The sequence below is a fragment of the Mus caroli genome, chromosome 13 (genome assembly GCF_900094665.2).
Source record: "Mus caroli chromosome 13, CAROLI_EIJ_v1.1, whole genome shotgun sequence".
NCBI classification, from domain to species: domain Eukaryota; kingdom Metazoa; phylum Chordata; class Mammalia; order Rodentia; family Muridae; genus Mus; species Mus caroli.
The window spans coordinates 43,496,076-43,518,735 of NC_034582.1; the positions used below are offsets into that span (position 1 = coordinate 43,496,076).

Consider the following 22,660-nt stretch of genomic DNA (forward strand, 5'->3'; position numbering starts at 1 on the left):
TAAATTAAGTTACAGGTATGAATTTTACATAAATCAGATTAATATTATATGTCATGGTGGAATTTTAAACACTTCGTGTCCGTGCATTTTTTATTTCTGCATGCTCTAATTTAACACCCGCAAAGGATTGCATGTCTTAAGCCCACTTCTGCATCTGGATAGGTCCAAGAAAAACCCACCACGATCTTGGATCTTGTTTTATGCGTATTTCCCTTCATCAGAAATCCTGCACTGGATCCGGCTTCCGACATTCTTTTCCTATATTTTTCTTTTACTAAGCTTTAGCCTGCATGTATATGCATACACACATACGGGAAGGCTACCCGTTTTCATTCCATCATAAGGGCTTCGCAATTGTGCAAAGATGAATGGTGATGCCGAAGGAGGATAACATGAACAAATGAACCAACGCGCTTCTTGAAAGCGAGTCCTTCTGAAAGCACTGGAATCTTAGGGACTGAAGGCCTGGGGACTGAAGTCCCCGCCTTGAAGAGTGTGACAGGGGACCCACAAACAAGGCGCAGAGTCCCTCAGCAGCTTAGGCCCATGGAGAACGCATTCCAGCCAGTACATTCCCCTAGTTCTTCGTAGGAACTTCTCTCTCTCTCTCTCTTCCCCTCCCTCGGGCACTCTCCATCCTGGCCCGACTCCCACCCGGCTCTCATTTTCTCAGATTCACCCCTCCCACAGCGTTGACGGAATGGAGTGCCCTTCCCATTGGCCCGAGCGTCATTCCCCGAGGTGGCACTGTTCTCCTGATTGGCTGGTCACTTCCGACCCCCCGCCCATCCCCGCACTCGGGTTGCCCAGCGCCCCGCCCTCGCCACCTCCCTCCGCGCCGCCGCCCGCGCGCCCAGCTCGCCCGCGTCCGGTTCTCGTGGCGACCCGGCCCGCGCGCTGGCCCCGCCCCCAAGGCGCGCGGCTCTACAAATACTGCTGCGCCGGGAGCCGAGCGACGCTGTTGAGCTGGGAGGCGCGGTTGGAAGTCGTTACTTTGACGGGGGGCAGTCACCGGGCCATCCACCTTAGTCGGAGCTCGGAAGGGAACGGCTCAGGGACCAGGGTGGGCTACTTTTTTATTTTCCGGGGCTTTTGATTTTTCTTGTCTTTTGCTTCGGGCCGATTGTCGCTCACAAAAAAGAAAGAAAGAAAAAAAAAAAAAAAACCCTGAGATACCCTTTCCAAAACCCCGAGCAGCTCTCCGGTCGATTTCTGGAGCTCGGAGCCGCCGGGTGCTGCGAGCGCCGGACGCGCAGGAGAGGGGAGCAAAGCATATTGCGGGCGGGGACCCGGAGCTCGCTCTACCGCTTGTCGCGGTCCTCTCGCGCAGGAAGCGCGCGATGAAGGCGGTGAGCCCGGTGCGCCCCTCGGGCCGCAAGGCGCCGTCGGGCTGCGGCGGCGGGGAGCTGGCGCTACGCTGCCTGGCGGAGCACGGCCACAGCCTGGGTGGCTCGGCAGCCGCCGCCGCCGCTGCGGCGGCAGCGCGCTGCAAGGCGGCCGAGGTGGCGGCCGACGAGCCGGCGCTGTGCCTGCAGTGCGATATGAACGACTGCTACAGTCGCCTGCGGAGGCTCGTGCCTACCATCCCGCCCAACAAGAAAGTCAGCAAAGTGGAGATCCTGCAGCACGTTATCGACTACATCCTGGACCTGCAGCTGGCGCTGGAGACTCACCCTGCTCTGCTGAGACAGCCGCCACCGCCCGCGCCACCGCTCCACCCGGCCGGGGCTTGTCCTGTCGCGCCGCCACGGACCCCACTCACCGCGCTCAACACTGACCCGGTGAGAAGCCTTGGCGGGGCACCCTGGGCATCGCGGGAAAGGTGGCGGGGCGGCGAGATACGGGTGGTCTTTCTCCTCTCAGGGAATGACAGCCGCTTCTCCCGTCTCCACCGAGAGCCGCCTGCTGGGCTTGGTGATCCACTGGTCCCTGAGCCGAGGGCGGTTGGGACTTGGAGCCCTGCGTCTCCGGAGTGTCCCTTGCATCACAGGGGGCTTCCCCAGCTTCGGGCTCGGGTGGGGACTCTGCTCGCCTGCCTAGTTTTCCAGGACGGCTCCTGGGTGGTGGCGACACTGTGATCTGCGCACTCTAACCTTTTTTCCCCTTGGTGTTGGGTTGCTGTTCCAGGCCGGCGCCGTGAACAAGCAGGGTGACAGCATTCTATGCCGCTGAGCTGCGATGGATGGCCAGGTGAGCGCGCTCAGGTCCCCGAATGGTTAGTGGGCTACCATGCTCGCACCTCCCCAGGGGCTGCCGGTGCCAGGCACTGCTGCGATCTTTGTCCCCTAGCATTTCGAAGAGTAAAAGCCCCGGGGACACCCATACCTCTCTGCCACCCAGTTAGCGAGGCAGTCCACTTAGCTTTCCAACTCAGGGGATCATTCTCTGCGGAGCCTCATCAGCTGTGGTCCCCGCCGCCCTTGTTCCTCTGCCTGTGACCGACAGGCTCTGCTGGTCTCCTCTACCTCTGAGAGGACACCCTCGTGACCGTAGAAACTATCCCAGTGTCCCGAGTTCTCCCAATCCTCCTCTCTACCCTTCATGCCCAGCTGAGCGGCCTGACATCCACAAAGAGGGATGCGGGCAGAGCGCCCCGAACGTTGTCCATTGGCCTTCACCAACCCGCATTTGCCTCCTGGGCACTTGGCTGAGCTGCGGGCTGCGGGTGTTGCCTGACCCGGCGGTTTGTTTTGGGTTGTTGATCATGCATGTCTTGAGTTTGGTCGGTGGCGCCAGTTAGTCTGCAGCTAGAAGGTTCACACACCCCCTCTATTCATTCCTCTTCCACAGGTGTGCGGCCGCCTGAGCACCAGCGAGCCAGGAGCCCTAGGAAGGGAGGGCCAGAGCAGAAATTAAGAGAAACAAGCCACCGGAGGAAAGGGGGAAAAAATCTTCAGCAAATCTAGAAACGTTGTCTCGTCTTGTCATTCCAAGAGAGAGAGAGAGAGAGAAGGGGAAAAATAATAAAACTTAAATTCACTTTTACTTTTTTTGCACGTTCACGAGCATTCACCGTACGTATTCTCTTTCGTTTCTTTTTGTATGACCGCTGTGAATTGTACGTTTCTGTGGTTATTTTTATCACCCTTTTGAAGGTGCAGTTAAACTTCGAAGCTTAAGTGTTGTCGACCAGACTGCTAAGTAGAAGACCAATAGTGAATCCAACTTTAGAGGGTACATTGTGACAAGGGAACTGTTTTTGTTTTTGAAGCTTTACTAATATACCAGAGCATTGTAGATATGTTGTTTTACATCTATTGTTTAAAATAGATGATTATAACAGGGCGGGGAACTTTTTCTCTGCAAGAATGTTACATATTGTATAGATAAGTGAGTGACATTTCATACCCTGTATATATAGAGATGTTCTATAAGTGTGAGAAAGTATATGCGCTTTAATAGACTACTGTAATTATAAGATATTTTTAATTAAATATTTTTTGTAAATATCATGTGTCTGTTTTTTTAAAATCGATGGGAATATTTCTTTTGGAAAATTATTTTTCAGCTCCCTTGCAGAGCTTTTACTATCTGGATGTTTCCTGTTTGGCCAGGCTGTTGATTTGGTTTTTTGTTTTGTTTTGCCCAGTATCCAGTTTCTGAGGCTCAGAGGTAACAGCTCTCTGGTACTGGTCTTGCATGATTGCATGAGATGTTCAATCACAAAATAAACCAGTTATGAGTCCTTTCAAATGTGCTTTCTTTAACCTAGATGGAAACCTTTGTATTTGAAGTGTACATGGTGAAAACCTACCTTCTCGGGTTTTAAGTACAGGGTTTTATAGTGTAATATAAAAAGAATTAAGTGTGTGGGATTTTTTTTATTATTATTTTTGAACTGAGGTCAAAAATAGATTCTGAGTGAATTCGCATATAGGATGGAGAAATGCTTGGACCTTTAAGAAGTCTACAGAACTGCTGTCTTTTTAAAGTGAAAATGCTCGCCCTTCATTTTACACTAACGCATAATGTCATGAAGTTTCATATCTGTACAGATTATTTAAATCATAGAAATGAAAAATGTTCTCTGCTTGCTACCAAAGGACAAACTCTTGGAAACGGACATTTTCTGCCCTCTTCCCTCCAAAGAATATTAATAGGCATCAGTAGGAGAAAAAAAAAAACATACTGGAAAATCCTTCAAGCAGGGATAAAAGTCGATCTTCAAATATTAACTTAAGTAGACCAAAAATTCTGATGACCACATCTAGATTATTTTTCTATAAAAAATGATTTTCACTATAGCGATGTCAGTCACCACTAAGCTACTGTCCAATTCCATGTGATGTGTAACTTTTACATGTGAAAATTAAAAGTAGATTTATCTGTCTTGTACTGTGACTTCTGATGTGATTTCTTAATGTTATAGAATTGACTAAGGACCCTTCTTCCCTTCCGGGAAAAATCATATATTCTGGGTGAGCTGAGAACTCCAGGGTTTATGAACATCACACATTTAATGTAATGGGTATTTTACATACCAGTTAGATGGAATTTTTAAGAGTGGGAGAATTAAGTGGGATTTAATTGGGTGCTTTGTAAATAGTGAACTGTGTGTAAACGTGCTCTGTTTGATTTTTAAAAGGAAAAGGATTTGTTTCAGATTATACAAGAATAAAAGTATTATAGACCCAAGGGACTTTTTATGAAGTCAAAGTCAAATATTTATGGGGATCTGAAATGTCACAGTTCCTAGCTGTCAGCTAGGGGGGATAACTCAACGGAAAGGGTCAAAATGAGTGCGAGGTTAAAAATTCATGGAGGGTTTCTGTAAAACCTGTGCCATTCTGTCCACCTTCCACCCAGGGCTTGCCCCTCATCTCCTTCCCTGGTCTCCAGTATATTTAGAATTTTGTGTTGAACCTTATAAAGTCAAAGGGCCGCTTTTGGATGAGGTTTGTGCTTGGTTGTTTTATATTGCTCATACTACTCGAGCATCAGGAAGAAAGCACTAGATCACTGATGGAATTCCGGATCTCAAGGATTCTAAGGACTGCATTCTTTGTTATTAAAAAGGGCACCTTTTGCCTTTTGGCAGTTTAATTTCAGAGGGATTGTGTCACGTGTGTGCCCTTCCCTGGGACTATGCGCTTGGCGTGCCTGACTGCTGAACCCTACCTAAGCTGTTAGGCAGAGTTTAAAACGACATTGTTAGACTCTGAATCTTTAAAAATAAAAGTTTGGATGTTTCTGCTGTTAAGAGATATTGGCATGTAAATTTATATCTGAGCATAGAAAAACCACTGAAAGAAATGTGGGGATTGTGTTGTTGAGAGTTGGTACTTTTTCCTTGGCCCACTGAAGCAGCAGTTGACATCTCTAAAGAAATACAACCAACTGCTGTTAAGTGACAGACAACAAGTATCCTATGTAGTTGTAGAAGATACTACTTTCTATGAGGATATTGCTTGTGTCCTAACCAGGCAACCAGATAATAAAAACATGTTAAGTCTTTTATCCAGATTGTTACACTTATGCAAATATTTAGCTTAACAAAAGAAAATATCCTGACCTGGTTTTGGTAATTTGTAATTTCATTGTATAGGCAAAACCAAAGAATAAGGTTCATTTAAAACCTTGGAAGGAAAAGAAATATACCCCCCCCCAACACACACACACACACACAATGGATGTTATTTCTAAAGTTGTTACAAAATCCTGGCATCTCGGACATCTTAGGATAAAACAGTATATACCTTTTTGTTTGAAAGAACTGACTTTGGCATTGTACAATTCCTACTCAAGTTCGTTGTCAACTTTAACAGCATTTTTAAAACTTTAAAAAAATTTTAATTCATCCTTCCCTAACCCCTAGCCTGTTGTATTAGATGCCTCCTGTACTAATAAATCAATCTTCACTGAGATCTGAAGTTTGTGGTTTTTAATTGACTTGCACCGAGTTATGCAATTTTTTCATGATCAGGAACAGGCCTCTTGATGGATCACCTCAATTATTTACCATGTTCCTTACCAAGGAGTGAAAAGTGTGGCTTTAAAGGGGTGATGCGAATGGGAAGAAAATCTAGTCTGAATCGGGTAGCTTCCCTACTAGATCTCTGATTCTGTTATGACAGGAATCAAGAGATCCTAATCCCAAAGATGGTGGTACCCAAAGACTAGATTCGGAAGGAAGGAAGGAAGGAAGGAAGGAAGGAAGGAAGGAAGGAAGGAAGGAAGGAAAAAGAAAGAAAGAAAGAAAAAAAAGGAAAAATGAAAGAAAGAGAGGTATATAATGGTCACAGGAGGAAATTATTTCACAGTAGTGCAGAGTGGAATCAACTGCCTTTTCCTATCTAGTTGGCACATATTAATTATATACATGTTAATCAGCCCACATAGCCTTTGGGTCTCCACGGGGCCAAGCCCCTACCCTCCAGGCTTATGAGGAAGCAAAGCCTTCCCACTGCTACTGTGTTAAGTCCAGGAAATTAATTTTCAGCTTCTGAGTGAATCTTAATAGGGCTGTCCTCAGTAGGCTTCAGACCCACATGGCTTCTATCATTACAAGCCATGATATTCCGCTAAAGTATCTGTTTTATTAATTAGAACCACTGCCCCCTAGACTGTAAAACTGATTTTACATCCAGCTGTACCTGAAACAAGATTCAGTGCATATATGTTAAGTGACAAAGATGCTATTTACAAATGAGAACCAATTAATTGAGGGGTGACAACCTCGGGTCTCACAGGCTTCACTCGGGACCACTCAAAAATCCTGAGAGTGAATTTTTCCTAGTGTGTTTGTGATCACATTTGCATCTTATCCCTGTTCTTTCAAAATAAATAACTCTGTTAAGTACTAAAGCTTGGGTCTGGACTAAGCACCTTCCCAGTGGCCTTCTGTACACACCAACTTGGAGTAAATCAGATCCGGAGCTCTGTCTCTCAGGCTGCTCTACCCAAGCATTTCATACTTAAGCACAAGGCAGGGTTAAAAACAACCCCCCACCCCCACCCCAAACCAGGTAAATGAATTATGTTTAGGAAATCCTGGGATGCTGTTTGAAACTTGCAAGTAATCTTGAGAAAGATAAAGGGTAAGAAGATACTCTGGTTTGTATGTCAGAGCAAGTCCGGGAAACAGCAAACTCAAGGGACTTTAAAGTAAGAATGTGACTTCAGCAGCCAGATCGGCGGCTGCAGACTCAGGCTCAACGTCAAGGCTGGCTGCATTTAAAACAGAGGAGACTCCCTAAGGTTGAAGAATACCTGTGTTTTTTCTCCTTATAGCCCAAGGTAGCTTGGAAAGTTCGGTGGGATGAACAATGTCTTGTTCTGACAGCTTCTCCCCCAGAGTCCCACTCAGTTAATCCTTTTTCCTTCCACCTGTCCCTCAAGCCACTGTATCAGCTGTCCTCTGGTCTGTCCTGCCCCTGAGAAGCAATAGATTTGAAATGGTCTTCCCCACACTTGTTCTTCTTCTGGATTCCTTGAAGGGTGGAACTTCTCTACGGGTCAGAAATCTGAGAAAAGCCACTCGATTATGCCACTTGACTCCATCATAAAAATGTCCCCTAAAGCGGATGTTCCCCAGGGCCACCTCTGCAACCTCCATTCACATCTGGATTCAGCATCACTCCTGAGCTCGCTCACCATTTTAAATTTCTGTGTATGGGTGTTTTGCCTTCATGAGTATCTGTGGACCGCTTGCGAGCCTGTGTCCTGGAAGCCCCCCACCCCCCACAAAAAAAATGGTGTCAGGTCTCCTGGAACTGGAGTTACAAATGGCTATGAACTCCTCGTGGGTGCTGGGAATAGAAGCTGGGGCCTCTGGAAGATCAGCCAGTGATCTCATCTCCTGAGCCATGTCTGCCAGCATCATCTCCTGAACTCTGTCTCATCTTTTTTCCTCTTGGCTCCACCACATAGGACCTAACCATTCATGTGTAGGATGTGGATGGGTTGGAAGCTGCAGACAGGGGGAAATCTCACCCCCCCACACCTTCTCTCTCCCTCTCTCTTCTTCTGCACTCTCTTCCTATGGTGGAATCTCCAGTTCCCTGGGTTAGCTTAGCTTATTATCATCATTTCCATGCTGGGAATATAGTTTGATTGGTAGAGTGCCCATCCAGCACAACGGAAGCCCTGAGTTGAATTTACCCCATAAACTTCCACACCACGTAAACTGGGTATAATCCAAGCCCTTGGGGGTAGAAGCAGGAGGATCTATAGTCCAAGTTACATAGTGAGTTCAAAGCCAACCTGGGATATCCTGTTTCAACTAATAACTATTGAGGGTGGTGGTAATGGTGATTCTCACCAGTCCTTTCTGTCCTCCAGTCTTTACTGTCATTGTGCATACATTTTATGGACCTATGATCTCATCCTGTGTGTGTTAATTCGCCTTACTCTTTCAAGCCTTGACAGAGTACGACAGATCTCTGAGGGTTACAGCAAGATCAGACCAGGGAAAGATACACCTGGAGTGTATCGTCTGTACTGTAAGGGTGGGGGACAGAAGACACCTACCCTACCAGCCAAACCAGCTAAGTCGACCTGATCTGCCTATGGATACTCTTTCATGCGTCCTTTCTTCCCACAAAGTGTTACCCCTGCCCGGACCCCCAGACCCCAACTCCCAGTCCTGGATATTAAACTCCCAACTATCAAGATTCAGCAGCTACCTCTTTTGGAAAAAATTTTGCTCACCCCCACCAGTTAGCGGCTACTCCGGCTACTCCTCAGTCCATATGATCATTATTTTCCTGTAACCATGTACATGGTAAGACTCCTGACCTTCTGAAGATTGCAGAACACAAGTGCCAGCTCTGTGCCAGCAAGTCTAGCAAATTCTTTGCAGCTCAAATACAGAGGAGAGATTTTCATTATCGAAAAGCCTTTGGCTGCCTCCAACACAGAAGACAGATAAGCTGTGTGTTCTTGAGAAGGAAGGAGTGCTGTCAGCCGCAGGCAGAGGGTCGGAAGGAGACATTGAGAAGGGAAAGTGCAGATCCCTGTATCCTCAGTAGAAAAAGAGGCTCCACTCATTCAAGTTAGGGTAAATAGTCAGAGCCTGGGCTGAAACTTCAGGGCAAGGAGGGGAAAGGACAAGTGACTGGATGTGGGTGGATTGGAAGCTGCAGGTAGGAGGAAATCTCCCCCCATCTCTCTCCCTCCCTCTTCTCCTGCAGCAGAGAGCAGTAGTGTGCAACTTTGATCCTGGCATTAAGGAGAAAGAGGTAGGCAGAGCTCCAGAAGGTGGACGCCAGCCTGGTTTATATAGGGAGTTCTAGAACAGCCAGGGCTTGCAGAGAAGACCTGTTTCAGAAAAAAGTGAGCTGTGTGTGTGTGTGTGTGTATGTGTGTGTGTGTGTGTGTGTGTGTGTGTGTGTGTGTGTGTGTGTGTAGCTCTCCACAAGGATCAAGAACCACCAAGGGGGCCTCGATGTGTGTGAGGTGTGTGTATGCATGTGGAGGCCAGAGGTCGGCAGGAGGTATGGTCAAGGGTCTCTCCATGAACCTGGAAGCTCACTTGTTGAGTGGATGAGCTTGTCTGGAAACTCCAGGGATCCATCTGCCTGTCTCTACTTTGTGAGAGCAAGCTGCCTTGCCTGGTGTTTTGTTTTTTGTTTTGTTTTGTTTTGTTTTGTTTTGTTTTGTTTTGTTTTGTTTTGTTTTGTTTTACAAGCCTTTTGGGGATCTGACCTCAGGTCTCTGAGCTGGTGCACAAAGTCCTTTAACAACTGAGCTGTCTCCCTCCCAAGGGAGGCTCTGTATGGGACCCAGGGACACCCTCCCAAGGGAGTCTCTGTATGGGACCCAGGGACAGGTCAGGTATCAAGTGCTGGCTCCTTTGTAGCCTTGGTTTTTGTCCCTGTCCTTCTCTGAGTGGAAATGATAACATAATAACCTCCTATATGTTCACACTAAAGCATACTAGCTGCCAAGGAAAACACAAAAGGATGGGCAAACGTGCCACCCTCTCCTACGTCTTCCCAAGTTATTGCCGCCTCTCATTGCATCTATGTGGTAGCCATTCAGGCAGCATAAACAACCAGGTTTTAATAGTGATGCTACTCTTCTGAAGAAACACATTCAGAAAAAAAAAAGATCTTATCACCTTTCCTATATTAAATCACCCTAAGACATTGCCTATAGCCCAGCATGGAAACACCAGCTAAAACTATTATGGTAGCCTTACTACTATCTATCATGGGACTACTGAGTACTAACCGTGTATAGAGTTGGGATGTGCTATTACTGTCGTCAAATTACGCTCATATGTTTGATAGGGACGGGAATGGCCAGAGTGTGCCTGCCCTGGCCCAGTGGGAAGAAATGTATAAGCAAAAATAAAAGGCATAGCCGGGTGTGGTGGTACACGCCTTTAATTCCAGCACTTGGGAGGCAGAGGCAGGCAGATTTCTGAGTTCGAGGCCAGCCTGGTCTACAGAGTTAGTGCCAGGACAGCCAGGGCTACACAGAGAAACCCTGTTTCAAAAAACCAAAAATAAAATAAAAATAAAAATAAAAGGCATGATGTGTATGATGCCATCACTAGATACCCACAGCAGTGATTTCAAAAGAGCACATACACACTTGAGGGAGATCAGCCTTCTTGAACAGTCTCCAGAATAGCCATGATGCTCAGTGCATAGACCCCAACATCTTAAACACTACAGTACAAGACACATTTGAAGAAAGTCAAGACAAAGGGTTCAGGCAAGACAGAACTGCAGTCCTGGAAAAACTAAGAAGCCCTGCTTTCTTTGAGCTTCCTTATAGGAAGCCGGGGGTGGAGGAGGGGCTGTGTCTGTTGATTTTGCTCTGGAAGGTCAGGTTCAGTGCTTACCTATGTTTTGATCTGTTTCCTGATGTGTGGCTAAATGCTCATAACTTGCACAGTGACTAGTCTATTTACATTTCTTCTGGTGGAGAAGCAACTTTGAAGGACCAAGACAAAACTAGAGTGGCGTGCCGCATAACAGCTGAGAAACCAGATAAGAATTAGGAGTGAAGACGCATACCTGTAATACTAGTACTTGGGGGAAACAGACGGAAGATATTCAGGAGTTCGAGACCAGCCTCAGCAAGTTCATGACCATCTTGGAACTTTGTGAGACATCCCCCCCCCCCCCATCTCAAAATCAAAGACAGAATTAACAGGCTAAAGTTGAAAATAGCATCCAAAACTCTGTATTCTTCAGAGCTGAGAAAAACCTGTCTCTTATAACTGATGTTGAAAATTACTTGGGGCATTTATGTGTCTTTATGTGGTAAACTCAACAGAGAGATGAGGGTGTGCCAATGTTTAGGAGCCCACTGCGTCCTTTGCAGCATCCCAGGAGTCATAAAGTAGAGGCATTATGAAAAAAATATCAAAGTCCAATATTGTACTGATAACGCAACTAAAGGTGTGAAGCTCTGGGGTGTGCTGTTGGTGCTGGCTTAACTCAAGCCTCCCTAGAACAGGAGGTCCATTGCCTTCTTCCTGACCTCCAAGGAACCAGGCAGGGTCTGCACAGACATGCATTCAGGCAGAACGTCCATACTCATAAAATAAAATAAAATAAAATAAAATAAAATAAAATAAAATAAAACTAAAGGTATTTGTTTAAGTGTGAGCCTCCCATCCTCAGAGGTTAAGAGCACATTGTTGTTCTTGCAGAGAACAGCTTTCGGTCTCCAGCACCCACACCGTGACCTACAACTGTCACAACAACAAGGCATGTTCTGCACAAACATACATCTGGACAGAGCACCCAGACACAGAAAATAAAAGCATTTCTTTTAAGGCTCAGGCCTCCCATCCTCAGAAGAAAAATCTTTAACTTCTAAATAAATAAATAAATAACATTTATACTATCAGAATTCATCCTTTTTTTTCCCTAATTTCTTCTTTTTCTTTTCCCTCCCTCTTTCCCTCCCTCCTCTCTCCTTTTTAAGAACCCCTATTTGCACTGTTATATTCCCCTTTCATGCAAACTCTGCAAACACAGCCATTCCCAGGCCTTTACACTCAGTAAAGGGCTCTGCCCCAAGAGAACCACGCTGTTTTGAACAATAGCAACTCCAGAGACTGAAGGCTGCTCCTGATAAGACGGTCACAGCACTTTTGTTGTTGCCTGTTTGTTTGTTTGTTTGTTTGTTTTGCTTTGTTTTGTTCTGGGGGAAAGTTGCATAACCACTGCACAAGTCAATCCTGAGGTCCTCAGTACTCCTCAGATCTCACCAATTTGCTGATCAGCTTGGATTTCCAAATGCCTGCCAAGTGAGACACCCATACAGTGTTATCCCCCTGCCTCAGCACTACAGAGACTAAGCATGTGTTTGTGCATCTGTGTTCTTGCCAAGTCTAGATTTCATTATCACACGTACAAAGAGAACTCTTAGTTCTCCACTGCCTATAAAGTGGCACATTAATTCTGCTCCAGAGTGACCGTTTAATATTAAATCAGCAGAGAACTTTAAGGCATGTGTCCCAAAATCTTTCATGCAGCGTCAGGTGTGTATCTAAACAGTATAGCATCTAACTTTGCTATAGAGTTTGCTATAACAGTTGCTTTGAGGTTACAAAAAGGAGAGAGAGAGAGAATGAATATTTTCCCAGTTTGTGATCAGAACTCTCTCCACAGTTCTAATAATTTACTTTGTTGAATAAATTTTTAACACATTTCAATTATTTATCAAGAAATGAAAAATCCGTTAAAAAGACATAAAGGGTTCAACTTTCGGAGGCAGCATCTAAACTACTTGTTAAATAGCCTGGCGTTTTCTGGGTAGGTTGCGGTGAGTCTCTCATGCTCTGTGAAGAGAAAGTAGTAGCTCAGCATTAGACAGAATTTTAAAAAACAAAACAAGTAAAACAAAACAGCAACAACAACAAGAACCCATCATCACCACCAAGTTCGGAAGATCTCAGGAGCGTTTCACAGCCGGCTTGAGATTTGTCTGAACTGTCCAGTTCCATTTCCATCAGTCTTCCTCCCCTGCGTAAGGAGGGGCTGCATTTGAGGTCCACTCCCAAAGTCACTTCCCTCGGGAACTGCGTTATAAAGAGGACCTAGTGACGCAGAGATGACTCCACAGGTCTGATTGTGTGTTCAGGCAGGGAATGGCGGCACATGCTCTTGATCCTAGCATTAGAGAGGCAGAGGCAGAGGCAGGCGGATCTCTGAGTTCGAGCCTAGCCTGATCTATAGAGAGAGTTCTAGGACAGCCAGGGCTACACAGAGAAACACTTTTTTTGAAAAACAAAAAACAAAAAAACTCCAACAATAATAGTAATAAAAGATTGTGTTTTCAACTTGAGGTCTCAGAGACCTCTTCCCAGTCTTTCCTGTGCCATCTCAGTTTCTTTAAAAGTCAAGCCTCTAGGACATGGGATGTGTCCTTCCTGTCCCAAACTCTCTCCTAGAAGTGCTGACACTCCTGGATATCTCTCTCTCTCTCTCTCTCTCTCTCTCTCTCTCTCTCTCTCTCTCTCTCTCTCGGTTTGATCTTACTGGGTAGAAAGCCTCTGCCAAGAACAGACTCTGTAGGGGGCTCTGTTCACTGAAGAGACCCTGCAGAAGCAACCACAGGACAGCAGAGGCAGCCAGCAGCCTTCGCCCCTCACAGTGCCACTTAGCACCACTGCCTTTGGGGACAGCACCTACCCTCCACAGGTTGGGGGCGGGGGGGGGGATGGGCAGGAGTCTGCTAGGACAAAGTCTTCACTCGCTCCGTTCTATCCTATGAATTACGTACCTGCTTTTCAAGCACATGGGACTGGAAACGAATTTCTGGCATGGTGAACGCCAGGGTTCCACGAGTTTTGAAAAAGACCATGACTCCCTGCGCTGGCATTCCTCAGGTGACACACTTGCTGGGACCTCTAAGCAGTGAGTGTAGGTTATCTGCTGCCCTCTTTTGAAATTTAGGGCACACTGCACGCAGAAATAGGGCCTGATGCCTGTGATCTTTCCCCCTGTGTGAGACTGCTTCCCCTTATCCAGTTCAAGCTGGAATGTGCTGGAATGCTCCCTTTGAGTGGGGCCACCTTTGTCGGTGTCCTGAAGTGAATGGCAAACCTATTTCCTAAAGCAGTAAAGGACTCAGAAGACACATGGCATCCTTGTCTTTTTTTCCTGCCTTATAGACATATAATTGACAATATAGTCAAGGAATACAACTGTTTCTTTACATATTATCTATCATGAAGTGGTCACCACTAAGCTGGTGTGTGTGTGTGTGGGGGGGGATATGGTGTCAGGGTGTAGTTGTTGTGTGTATGTATGATGTGTGGGTTGTCTATGTGGGGGTGGGGTGTGAATACGGCTGTGGGTATGTGGGGTGTATACATAGATGTGTACATGTATGTTGGGGGTTGTCATTGGGGAGTGTGGTGTGGGAATGTGGTTGGTGTGTGTATGGTGTGTGTATGTGTGTGTATGTAGTATCTGTGTATGTGTGTGTATGTGTGTGTGTGTGATCTATGTATATATGCAGTCTGTGTGAGATGTGGGGAGGGAAGTGTACATAGGTATGTAAATGTGTCTATGGTGTGTGCGCATGTGTTTGTCTGTGTGTGTGTATAGTGTGTGTGTGGTATTTCTGTGACTATGCAGTGTGTATGAGATGGGGGAGTGTGCATAGGTATAAATGTGTCTGTAGTGTGTGTGTGAAACCCAGGTCATATGAAGACTACCAATAAGCCTTGACATCAATTCCAGGTTTGTTTTCTAACAAGCCTTCATTTTGCTCACTCTTTTGTTCCTACCAAAAGACACAGAACTCTGAAGAGCTGCAGTTGCGATTCACAGCCTAGATTGTTTAGGGAACTGAATCGTGTAGAAGTCGGAGCAGCAATCCCAAACAGAATAGCCTATTTCCAGTCCCATAAACATAGCCACCATGGGCACATTAGGCACCCAGAACCTACCTGTCTTACAAAAGAAAAACTTCAGGCTCTTTGACCAATGAATGCCGGCCATTTTTCTGGCTATGGAAAATACAGTATAAGTCTATACAATGGAGTTTATTCAACCATAAAGAGGAACAAAATTAAGCTGTTTGCAAGAAAATATGTGGTACTAGAGATCATCATTTTAAGCAAAATAACAGTTGCAAGCTCCATTTTTATAAATTTTAGCTTTTTAAATTCCATGTGTAAATGGGACCATGCCGTATTTGCTCTGCTACTCACGGTTCATTCCGCTAAACTCAGTGTCTGCCTGGTCATACTCTCACAAAGGGAGAACTTCCTTCCATTTTATATTTTTAAGACAGTATCATTCTAATCTATACATTCAGATACAGACATAGACACAGCCACAGACACAGACACAGACACAGACACAGACAGATACAGACAGAGACTGAGACAGAGACAGACACAGACACAGACACAGACAGACACAGACAGAGACAGAGACAGAGACACAGACACAGACACAGACACAGACACAGAGACACAGACACAGACAGACACAGACAGACACAGACAGACACAGACAGACACAGACAGACACAGACACAGACACAGACACAAGACACAATGTAGCTCTCTATCCATCTACCAAAGACCATCTGGGTTGTCTCTCTACCACGGCTATGGGGATGAATTATTTTCTTGCCTAACTACTTCTTTACCCAGAAAACCACCTCCTCTGGCCTGATCTACTTTTTTCCCCCTAAATATTCACATACAGTTCTGGTGACCAGGATCCTAAAAGAATAGGCACACCAGAATACACTTTGTACACCTCTCCAGATGGTACTGTTTGTCCTTCCACGACAGAAGTGGACTGAGACCCTCGTAGGGTTAAGATGGTCTCAGAGACATGGAGGGGCCTTACAGAAAGCCCAGCAGCTCAGCTCTGACCAGTCCTCTCTCCTCTCCACCACCTGCTCTCTGCAGTCTCAGAGCTCCTTCCCCAGGCCCTTTCTGATTACAGCGGTCTCCTCTCCCATCAGGTCTCCACACACACACACACACCATCTCGACAACTTCCTTATACCAAAGGAATTCATGGAACAGGAAAAAAGAATGCTCCTGGGAGACAAAATACGACAGCTGATTGTCACCTTCACCCCTCAATTTCCTAGGATTTAGAGAGCAAAGAACTGGCAACCATGTATTGCTAGGAAAATCACAAGAGGACCATGTCTTTTTTTAAAAAGTGCTTTATTTATTTATTTATTTATTTACTTATTTATTCCAAATATTGCCCCCCTTAGCCTGGTATCCCCTTCGAGAGTTCTTCACCCCATCCCCCCCCCTTTGCCTCAAGAGAGGGTGCTCATCTCAAGAATAAACCCTTGGAATTTGATTTTCAATTTCCCTGAGCTATGCGTCCTTCAGCCTGTACCTAACAGCCACTCCCTTCCTTTGGAGATGAAGATGTGATGACGGTTGGTCTCAGTGCACACTGCTTGGTTGGCAAAAGAGCAGCGGGTGACACTGTTATCGTGACGAAGGAAACACTAGAATTTTCTTAGAGCCCAATCGGACCACTGAAAGATTAAAAGGAACTAAAACTACAGACATCCTTCCATCATCTTGGGCAGCACCGTGGCTGGCTTCCAGCCTGGGCAACCTCTGCAGCTCAGATGCACACTGAGTTCTCTGCTTTGCTATGGCCGTCTTGAAATTCTGGGCAGTTTGTGAGCAATGAGCCCACCATTACTTTTTGCATGGCCCCTGCAGAATATATCCTATTATATATCCTGCAGAATACTGGGTCCTACCCAGCATTCGAAAACAGCCCAGTCCCGAGGCATGCTATCCCTCATTGTGGTGACCACGGGTTAACTGTTTATCTTAGCATGTACTGTTGCGCGGTTTGCCTAGTACCTGTCAGGATTCTCCCATCTAGCATGCCTGCCTGTTTGCAAGAGCAGTTCTGCATGGCAGCCTGGCAGCTTCCATCTCAGGGCTGCAGGCTCGGTCAATTACAGAAAGAGGTTTCCATGGAGAAGTGTGTGATGTGCCTGGAAGGAATCATTGTGGCAGGTGGAAAGATGCTGAGAAATTCTGCACAGGGGAGATCATTCAGTCATAAGAGTGGCTTCCCCAGCAGCCCCCAAGAGTACTCTTGTTGAATCTAGAAGAGACAGGAAAAACACTTTTTTCCAGAGTCTTCATTTTTAGCTGAAGCCACAAGGCCCTGGTGCATATTCAACTGACTTTTTTTTTTTTTTGATGTTTCTAACTGTTTATTTTGAATTCTTCCAGAGGTTGTTCTCTCTCTCTCTCTCTCTCTCTCTCTCTCTCTCTCTCTCTCTCTCTCTCTCTCTCTCTCTCTCTGAGAAGCACTATATCAACACAATTTGTTTTATTACAACGCCATGTCATATTGTATCTCCCCAGCTCGCCTTTGGTTGACAAGGCACTGCCTTTTCGGTTGATCATAGACAGATACACATCATCAAAGTGATGTGGTGAACCATTTATTGAATGTCCACTACCACAGTCGATGCCAGGAGCAGACACATGAAAACATGCATGACAATTTAATAATGGAAGGAAAATAACACACTTTCTATTTAATTTAACTTGCCAACCAAACAAAACAGAAAAGCATACTGTTTGCTCCTTGTGCCTGCTGGGTGGTGGCAAGAAAGACCTCTAAAATGTATAAAGCTCTTATCTTCATTCATTCCCCCGAAGAATAATAGATCAGTCAGAGCCCTGATGCTGTTTTAATAATGTACAATTTACAATTCATTGGTTACCAAGTACTCAGAGTATAATTAATTTTACAGACCTGTTCGGCAAATCTGTGTGGCTTTGTACAATGTGGGCGGGGGCAGTGTCAGAGGAGGGCTGCTGGAGAGAGAAGGACAAAGAAAGAAAGACATCTTCTTTCTCCTCTCAAAGTAACTGGGTCCTGCACCAACCAAGCAGATTGGCAAACAGAGAGCCTGAGAGCATTACTCTGTCTGCTAGGAGACCAAGGTGGAGGGAGCTGCACCATCCAACCAGAGCCGTGCTGAGCAGGGGTCCGCTTTAGAAAGGTGATCACCGTTAACTGTGTTCTTCTACAGATCAGACTGAAGTAGCCTGTGCTCACCCCTCACTCCCTAGTGTACAGCAGATACAGCACTACCAAGTGGGGTGCATGTGTCGGGGGGGGGCAGATTCTCTCCCTACCCCTACCCCTCAGCAGTACCACTTACTCCATCAAACCTCTGGAAAGCCATGGGAAAGGCTCTGAGCCAGATGGGTTTTGCTCCATATGATGCTCTCCATTTCCTCCCATTTACCTGCAAACAACATAATTTCTTCTTTATGGTAGAGTAAAACTCAATTGTGTGTGTGTTGCATACCAAATATATACATATATATATATATATATATATATATTTGGTTTTTTCTTGTTTTTGTTTTTTGTTTTTGTTTTTTTGTTTTTGTTTTTGTTTTTGTTTTTTGTCGAGACAGGGATTCTCTGTATAGACCTGGCTGTCCTGGAACTCACTTTGTAGACCAGGCTGGCCTCGAACTCAGAAATCCGCCTGCCTCTGCCTCCCAAGTGCTGGGATTAAAGGCATGTGCCACCACTGCCCGGCTTACCATATTTTCTGTATCCATTCATCTGCTGGTGAACACCATGGTATAGTCCATGACTGAAACACACACACACACCTACACACACACACCATAAAAGTTAAAGTGAGTCTTTGGGGAAAGAAAAGAGACTAGTGGATGGGGCCGGGGACCCAGAGAAAGGTAGAAAGGGGATTAATATAAACAAAGTGAGGCTCAGGAGATGACTCTGTGACTCAAGCCCTTGCTACCTAAGCCCTAGAACCCGTGCAAAAGCCAAGCACAGCAGCACACATCTGTAACCCATTGTTCCTATGGCAAAATGGCAGATGGAGATGGACAAACTAACAGAGGCCCTGTGTCATACCAGGGAGGAGGCCAGGACCAACTCTGAAGCTGTCCTCGGACCTCCATGCCCACACTGGGACATGCATGTACCTCTACCCACAAGTGCACAGATACCACACACACACACACACACAAATGATTTTTAACCATTTATAAATGTAGGCAAAGTACATGATATGCTTGAATGAAAACATCTTTATGAAGTCATCATTAAGCATAATAAATATATGCCAATCAAAAATAAAATTGCTAAATTTATTACCTGTTCTGATCAATGACTTACTCTGTTTTCAAATATCTGTTCTAACACATATACACACATTTGTGTAATATATAATATATATGCATATACAGATAATACATTCTATACATATATATGTACCTTGGAATCAGTTTATCCCCAAAAGAAAATCTGCTCAATTGTTCACGATTGTCCTTAAAATATATATGTGTATATATATATATATATTTACACACACACACACACACATATATATATATATATATATATATATATATATATACTTATACACACACACATGCACGCGCGCATGCATGTGTGTGTGTGTGTGTGTGTGCGTGTAAAATGCACTTTAGTTTATCCCTAAAGCCTGCTCTCTCTCCCTGCTGTGGTTTCTCTGTAAAGGCCACAGGATAAATCTTGCAGTGTAGAGGCTGTAGCCTCCACACACCCTACCATATTACAATGCCTAGTACAGAGCAGACATTAGGAGCTGGACCTTTCTGGGTGGACATCTTGACTTTGTCATTTAATGGTTTTCTTGTTGACAAAGTCAAAACCATACAGCAGACTTGCAAAGAGTTCAAAGAGTGTGTGTGAAGCTATCACTGTGTCTGAGCTCTGAGAGTTCAGCAGCAGTCTGCCATTTTGTTCACTATTGTGTCCTCTCTATCAACACAGCAAGTGTCTGCTACACAGGAGATACAATGTAACCGAAGCAAGTAAGCCTTAGAAGGAGATGGTATTTAGCACCAAGAGAGCTAAGACGGCAAGCAAATCCTAAGGCCCACTTTAACCTCTTAAGGACATTTAAATGTCTTTATGAAGTCATCATTATGCATAATAAATATATGCCAATCAAAATTTATTACCGATAATAAATTATTATTATTATTATTATATTGTATGTAATTATAATATTATAATGTATTATCTTTTTTTCCCTTGGGGAGGGGGCATTTATAAAAAAGCATGGAAGTCCTTGTGAGCAGAAAGGAATTTATAGTACCACCACCTACATAGATTGAGGTTCACCACTTTCTGGGTAGGCTGCAAATGCTTTGCCTATTCATTTCATTAATTCTCATGATTTTGGCTGCTGTCCTCATTCTTTAGGCAAGGAAGAAAGGAATGGCCTAGAGAAGTCCAAGGAGGCCTCAACATCTCTCCTACAATCCCAGGAGTCAGCTCTGTAGCCACTTGTGTCCCAGGGCCACCTGGGTAGATATTCTACTTGGAACTGGGGCATATGTTAGCCGAGCCTTCAAGTATTAGTTGACAAAATTATACATTAGAGAATTTTATATCTAGACTCCTAGGGAGGTGGCAAAATATTCATAACCCAGGAAGACCAAGTTGGAAAAGGAACTCTAAAAATCTGCAGAAATGGCAGCCCTTTGACGATGCTTGAAACCTTACATCTCTGGAAACCTTTAAGATCGTCTCTAGCAGCCTTTCCTGATAAGGACCCCAAATTTCTGTGTGCATTGCTGATTTATTCAAGTTCTGTGGCCAGAGCAACAAACTTCCATCTAGAAGACAATAAGGAAGACAGCGAACTGTTGGAACTGTCGAAGGCTGAGACTAACCTACAGACTCAAAGTTCTGTGGGGGATCAAGACTGTCTGCTCCAGGGGCTAGCCACTCACTCTCGCTCCTAAATGTGGTGGTGTTGCTTTGGGTTGAAGAGACACCCAATCCTGTGGTTAAGAGTATTTGCTGCTCTACCAGAGGCCCAGGAGTTCAGTTCACAGCGCGCACATCAGGATGTTCACAGCTGCCTATAACCCCAGCTCCAGGTGACTGGACGCCCCCTTCAGGCCTCCATGAGCACATGAGTGTGAGCACACACACTCATGTACATGTGAGTGATATCGCCTCTTCCACATCCCCTCATTTCTCTGCCTCCTTCTCCCATCTTTTTCTCTCACTACCATTGCCTTGACTTGCCTCATTCTGTAGCTTTTAGTCAGTTCCAGTTTCCAGTCCCCGTGGACTAACACCACCAGCCCCAACGCTGCCCACCACAGTCTCTTTCCACCCTCTGAATGTCTGAAGAGAGCCCAGGAAGTCATAAACCTCACTGTATCTCACGGTGTTCTTAGTCATATTTCCAAGAGAAACTCAGATCTGCTTTCTTTTTTCTTTTTTTCTGCACAGTTACAGGTATTATCCAGCACAAGGGGTTCCTGCCCTGTAGTGTAATGTACCTCTTACGGGAATCCAGCGAGGATAGGACAGTCCTAAGCTCCTGTGTTATACCATGTGATTTCTCACTACCTGGGGCTGCCATAGGGAACAAGGAAACTAGTAAGACATGGGGGGAGAGAGAAGGGAAGCACATTATTATCTGCATGAAAATGGCTTTATTTTGTATGCATTGCAGGTATCATATATATATATATATATATATATATATATATATATATACATACATGTATAGTGTGTGTATATATATGTATATATACATGTATATACCTAAATATATATTATATACACACATATAATACATATATGTATATTAAATATAGCTAGTTTTTAAAGCATGGATGCCAGATTCCCACTAAGACTGCTCAACCTCTGGGTTGGGGCTGTAGATGTGAGCTCTGTGTACAATTCCCCCAGTGGTTCCAGTGTCATCGTCGAGAACTCTGATGTGAGTGGTATTTACACTTGACTGCATGTCGGGATTATTAGGAACTTGAGTCAATACAGATGCCTGAGTTCCATGTCAGGAGAGTCTGTCTAATTTAGTAAGGCTGGTCTCCAGCCAAGCCATAGAAGACTTCAAGGCCCCCCAAGAAGATTCTCATAATTTTGCCGAGACTAAGAACTAGTAGTCTCTCAAAATGCAGTCTCAACATGAGGTGACCCACTTTCTGCCTAAGGATCCAACAGAGGCAAAACTCCACAGGTTCATGGTAAAGAGACAGGGCTTTTCTCAGTTACTTATGTCTTCCTGTTAGTTCTAGAAATGGACTGGCCGGCTTAAATGCAGCACACCAGTTAACTCTGAGGTCTAGAGAAACAAGCTGTTGTTTTTGTAGGACCACACCTCATGTAATAGTTGGACATGCAATGTCAAGATACCCACCGCCTTCTCTGAAATTCTCATTTAGCCAAGTTCTCTGTATCTTCACTCGTTAACTATGTAGACTGACAGGACATCTAAATACTCAATATGACCGCTTGTCTGTTGCCAGCTTACCAGGCATGGGTGGCACACAGTCTCTTAGGACTCTCCTGGGACTGTCCCCAACAGACAACAGCCTTGTCCCAGAATCTCATTCTTGCTTATTTGAGATGAGAGCCATAGTTAAGGTGCTCACTGACTCTCTACATTCTCCATCTAGAATTTACTTTGTTGAAGATCAGAGCCAGGCTTGGTAGCTCACATGTGCTTCCAGAACTCAGAATCTAGGGTGAGAGGATTGCTGGGTAGCATGAGCAACATCGCCAGACCCTGTCTCAATGCAAAGATGATGATGATGATGATGACAAAATTGTAAATTTATAAAAATCCTAAATATAAAGCTTAAGAGTTTGAATGTCAATATATAACTGAATTATATTCAAAAGTTTGGCTTTGACTTATGACAATA

The 22,660-nt window shown here is 45.0% G+C and overlaps 1 protein-coding gene and 1 long non-coding RNA gene across 3 annotated transcripts; one reads left to right on the forward strand and one right to left on the reverse strand.

Annotated features, from left to right (window-relative positions):
• The first annotated feature begins 899 nt into the window (after nucleotides 1-899).
• Nucleotides 900-5,864, forward strand: Id4 (inhibitor of DNA binding 4, HLH protein). Its single transcript, XM_021180381.2, has 3 exons — nucleotides 900-1,781; nucleotides 2,128-2,190; nucleotides 2,791-5,864. Exons 1-2 carry the CDS (start codon nucleotides 1,341-1,343, stop codon nucleotides 2,170-2,172), a joined length of 486 nt encoding a protein of 161 aa, XP_021036040.1. The 5' UTR covers nucleotides 900-1,340; the 3' UTR covers nucleotides 2,173-2,190; nucleotides 2,791-5,864.
• A 6,731-nt stretch (nucleotides 5,865-12,595) lies between these two features.
• On the reverse strand, nucleotides 12,596-13,800 carry LOC110307633. Of its 2 annotated transcripts, XR_002379449.1 has the most exons (3): nucleotides 13,690-13,800; nucleotides 12,841-12,985; nucleotides 12,596-12,745 (listed from the first exon to the last, which is right to left on the reverse strand). It is a non-coding gene; the product is annotated as an uncharacterized LOC110307633 (long non-coding RNA). The 2 variants fall into 2 exon arrangements; XR_003834632.1 differs by lacking the exon at nucleotides 13,690-13,800 and having other exon boundaries at nucleotides 12,666-12,745; nucleotides 12,844-12,915.
• Nucleotides 13,801-22,660: the final 8,860 nt, after the last annotated feature.

Bases quoted from the DNA above. Each gene is read 5' to 3' on its own strand.
- Id4 (XM_021180381.2), top strand. From the start codon at position 1,341: ATGAAGGCGGTGAGCCCGGTGCGCCCCTCGGGCCGCAAGGCGCCGTCG. The intron at 1,782-2,127 runs GTGAGAAGCCTT...TTGCTGTTCCAG, and splicing joins CCGCGCTCAACACTGACCCG to GCCGGCGCCGTGAACAAGCA.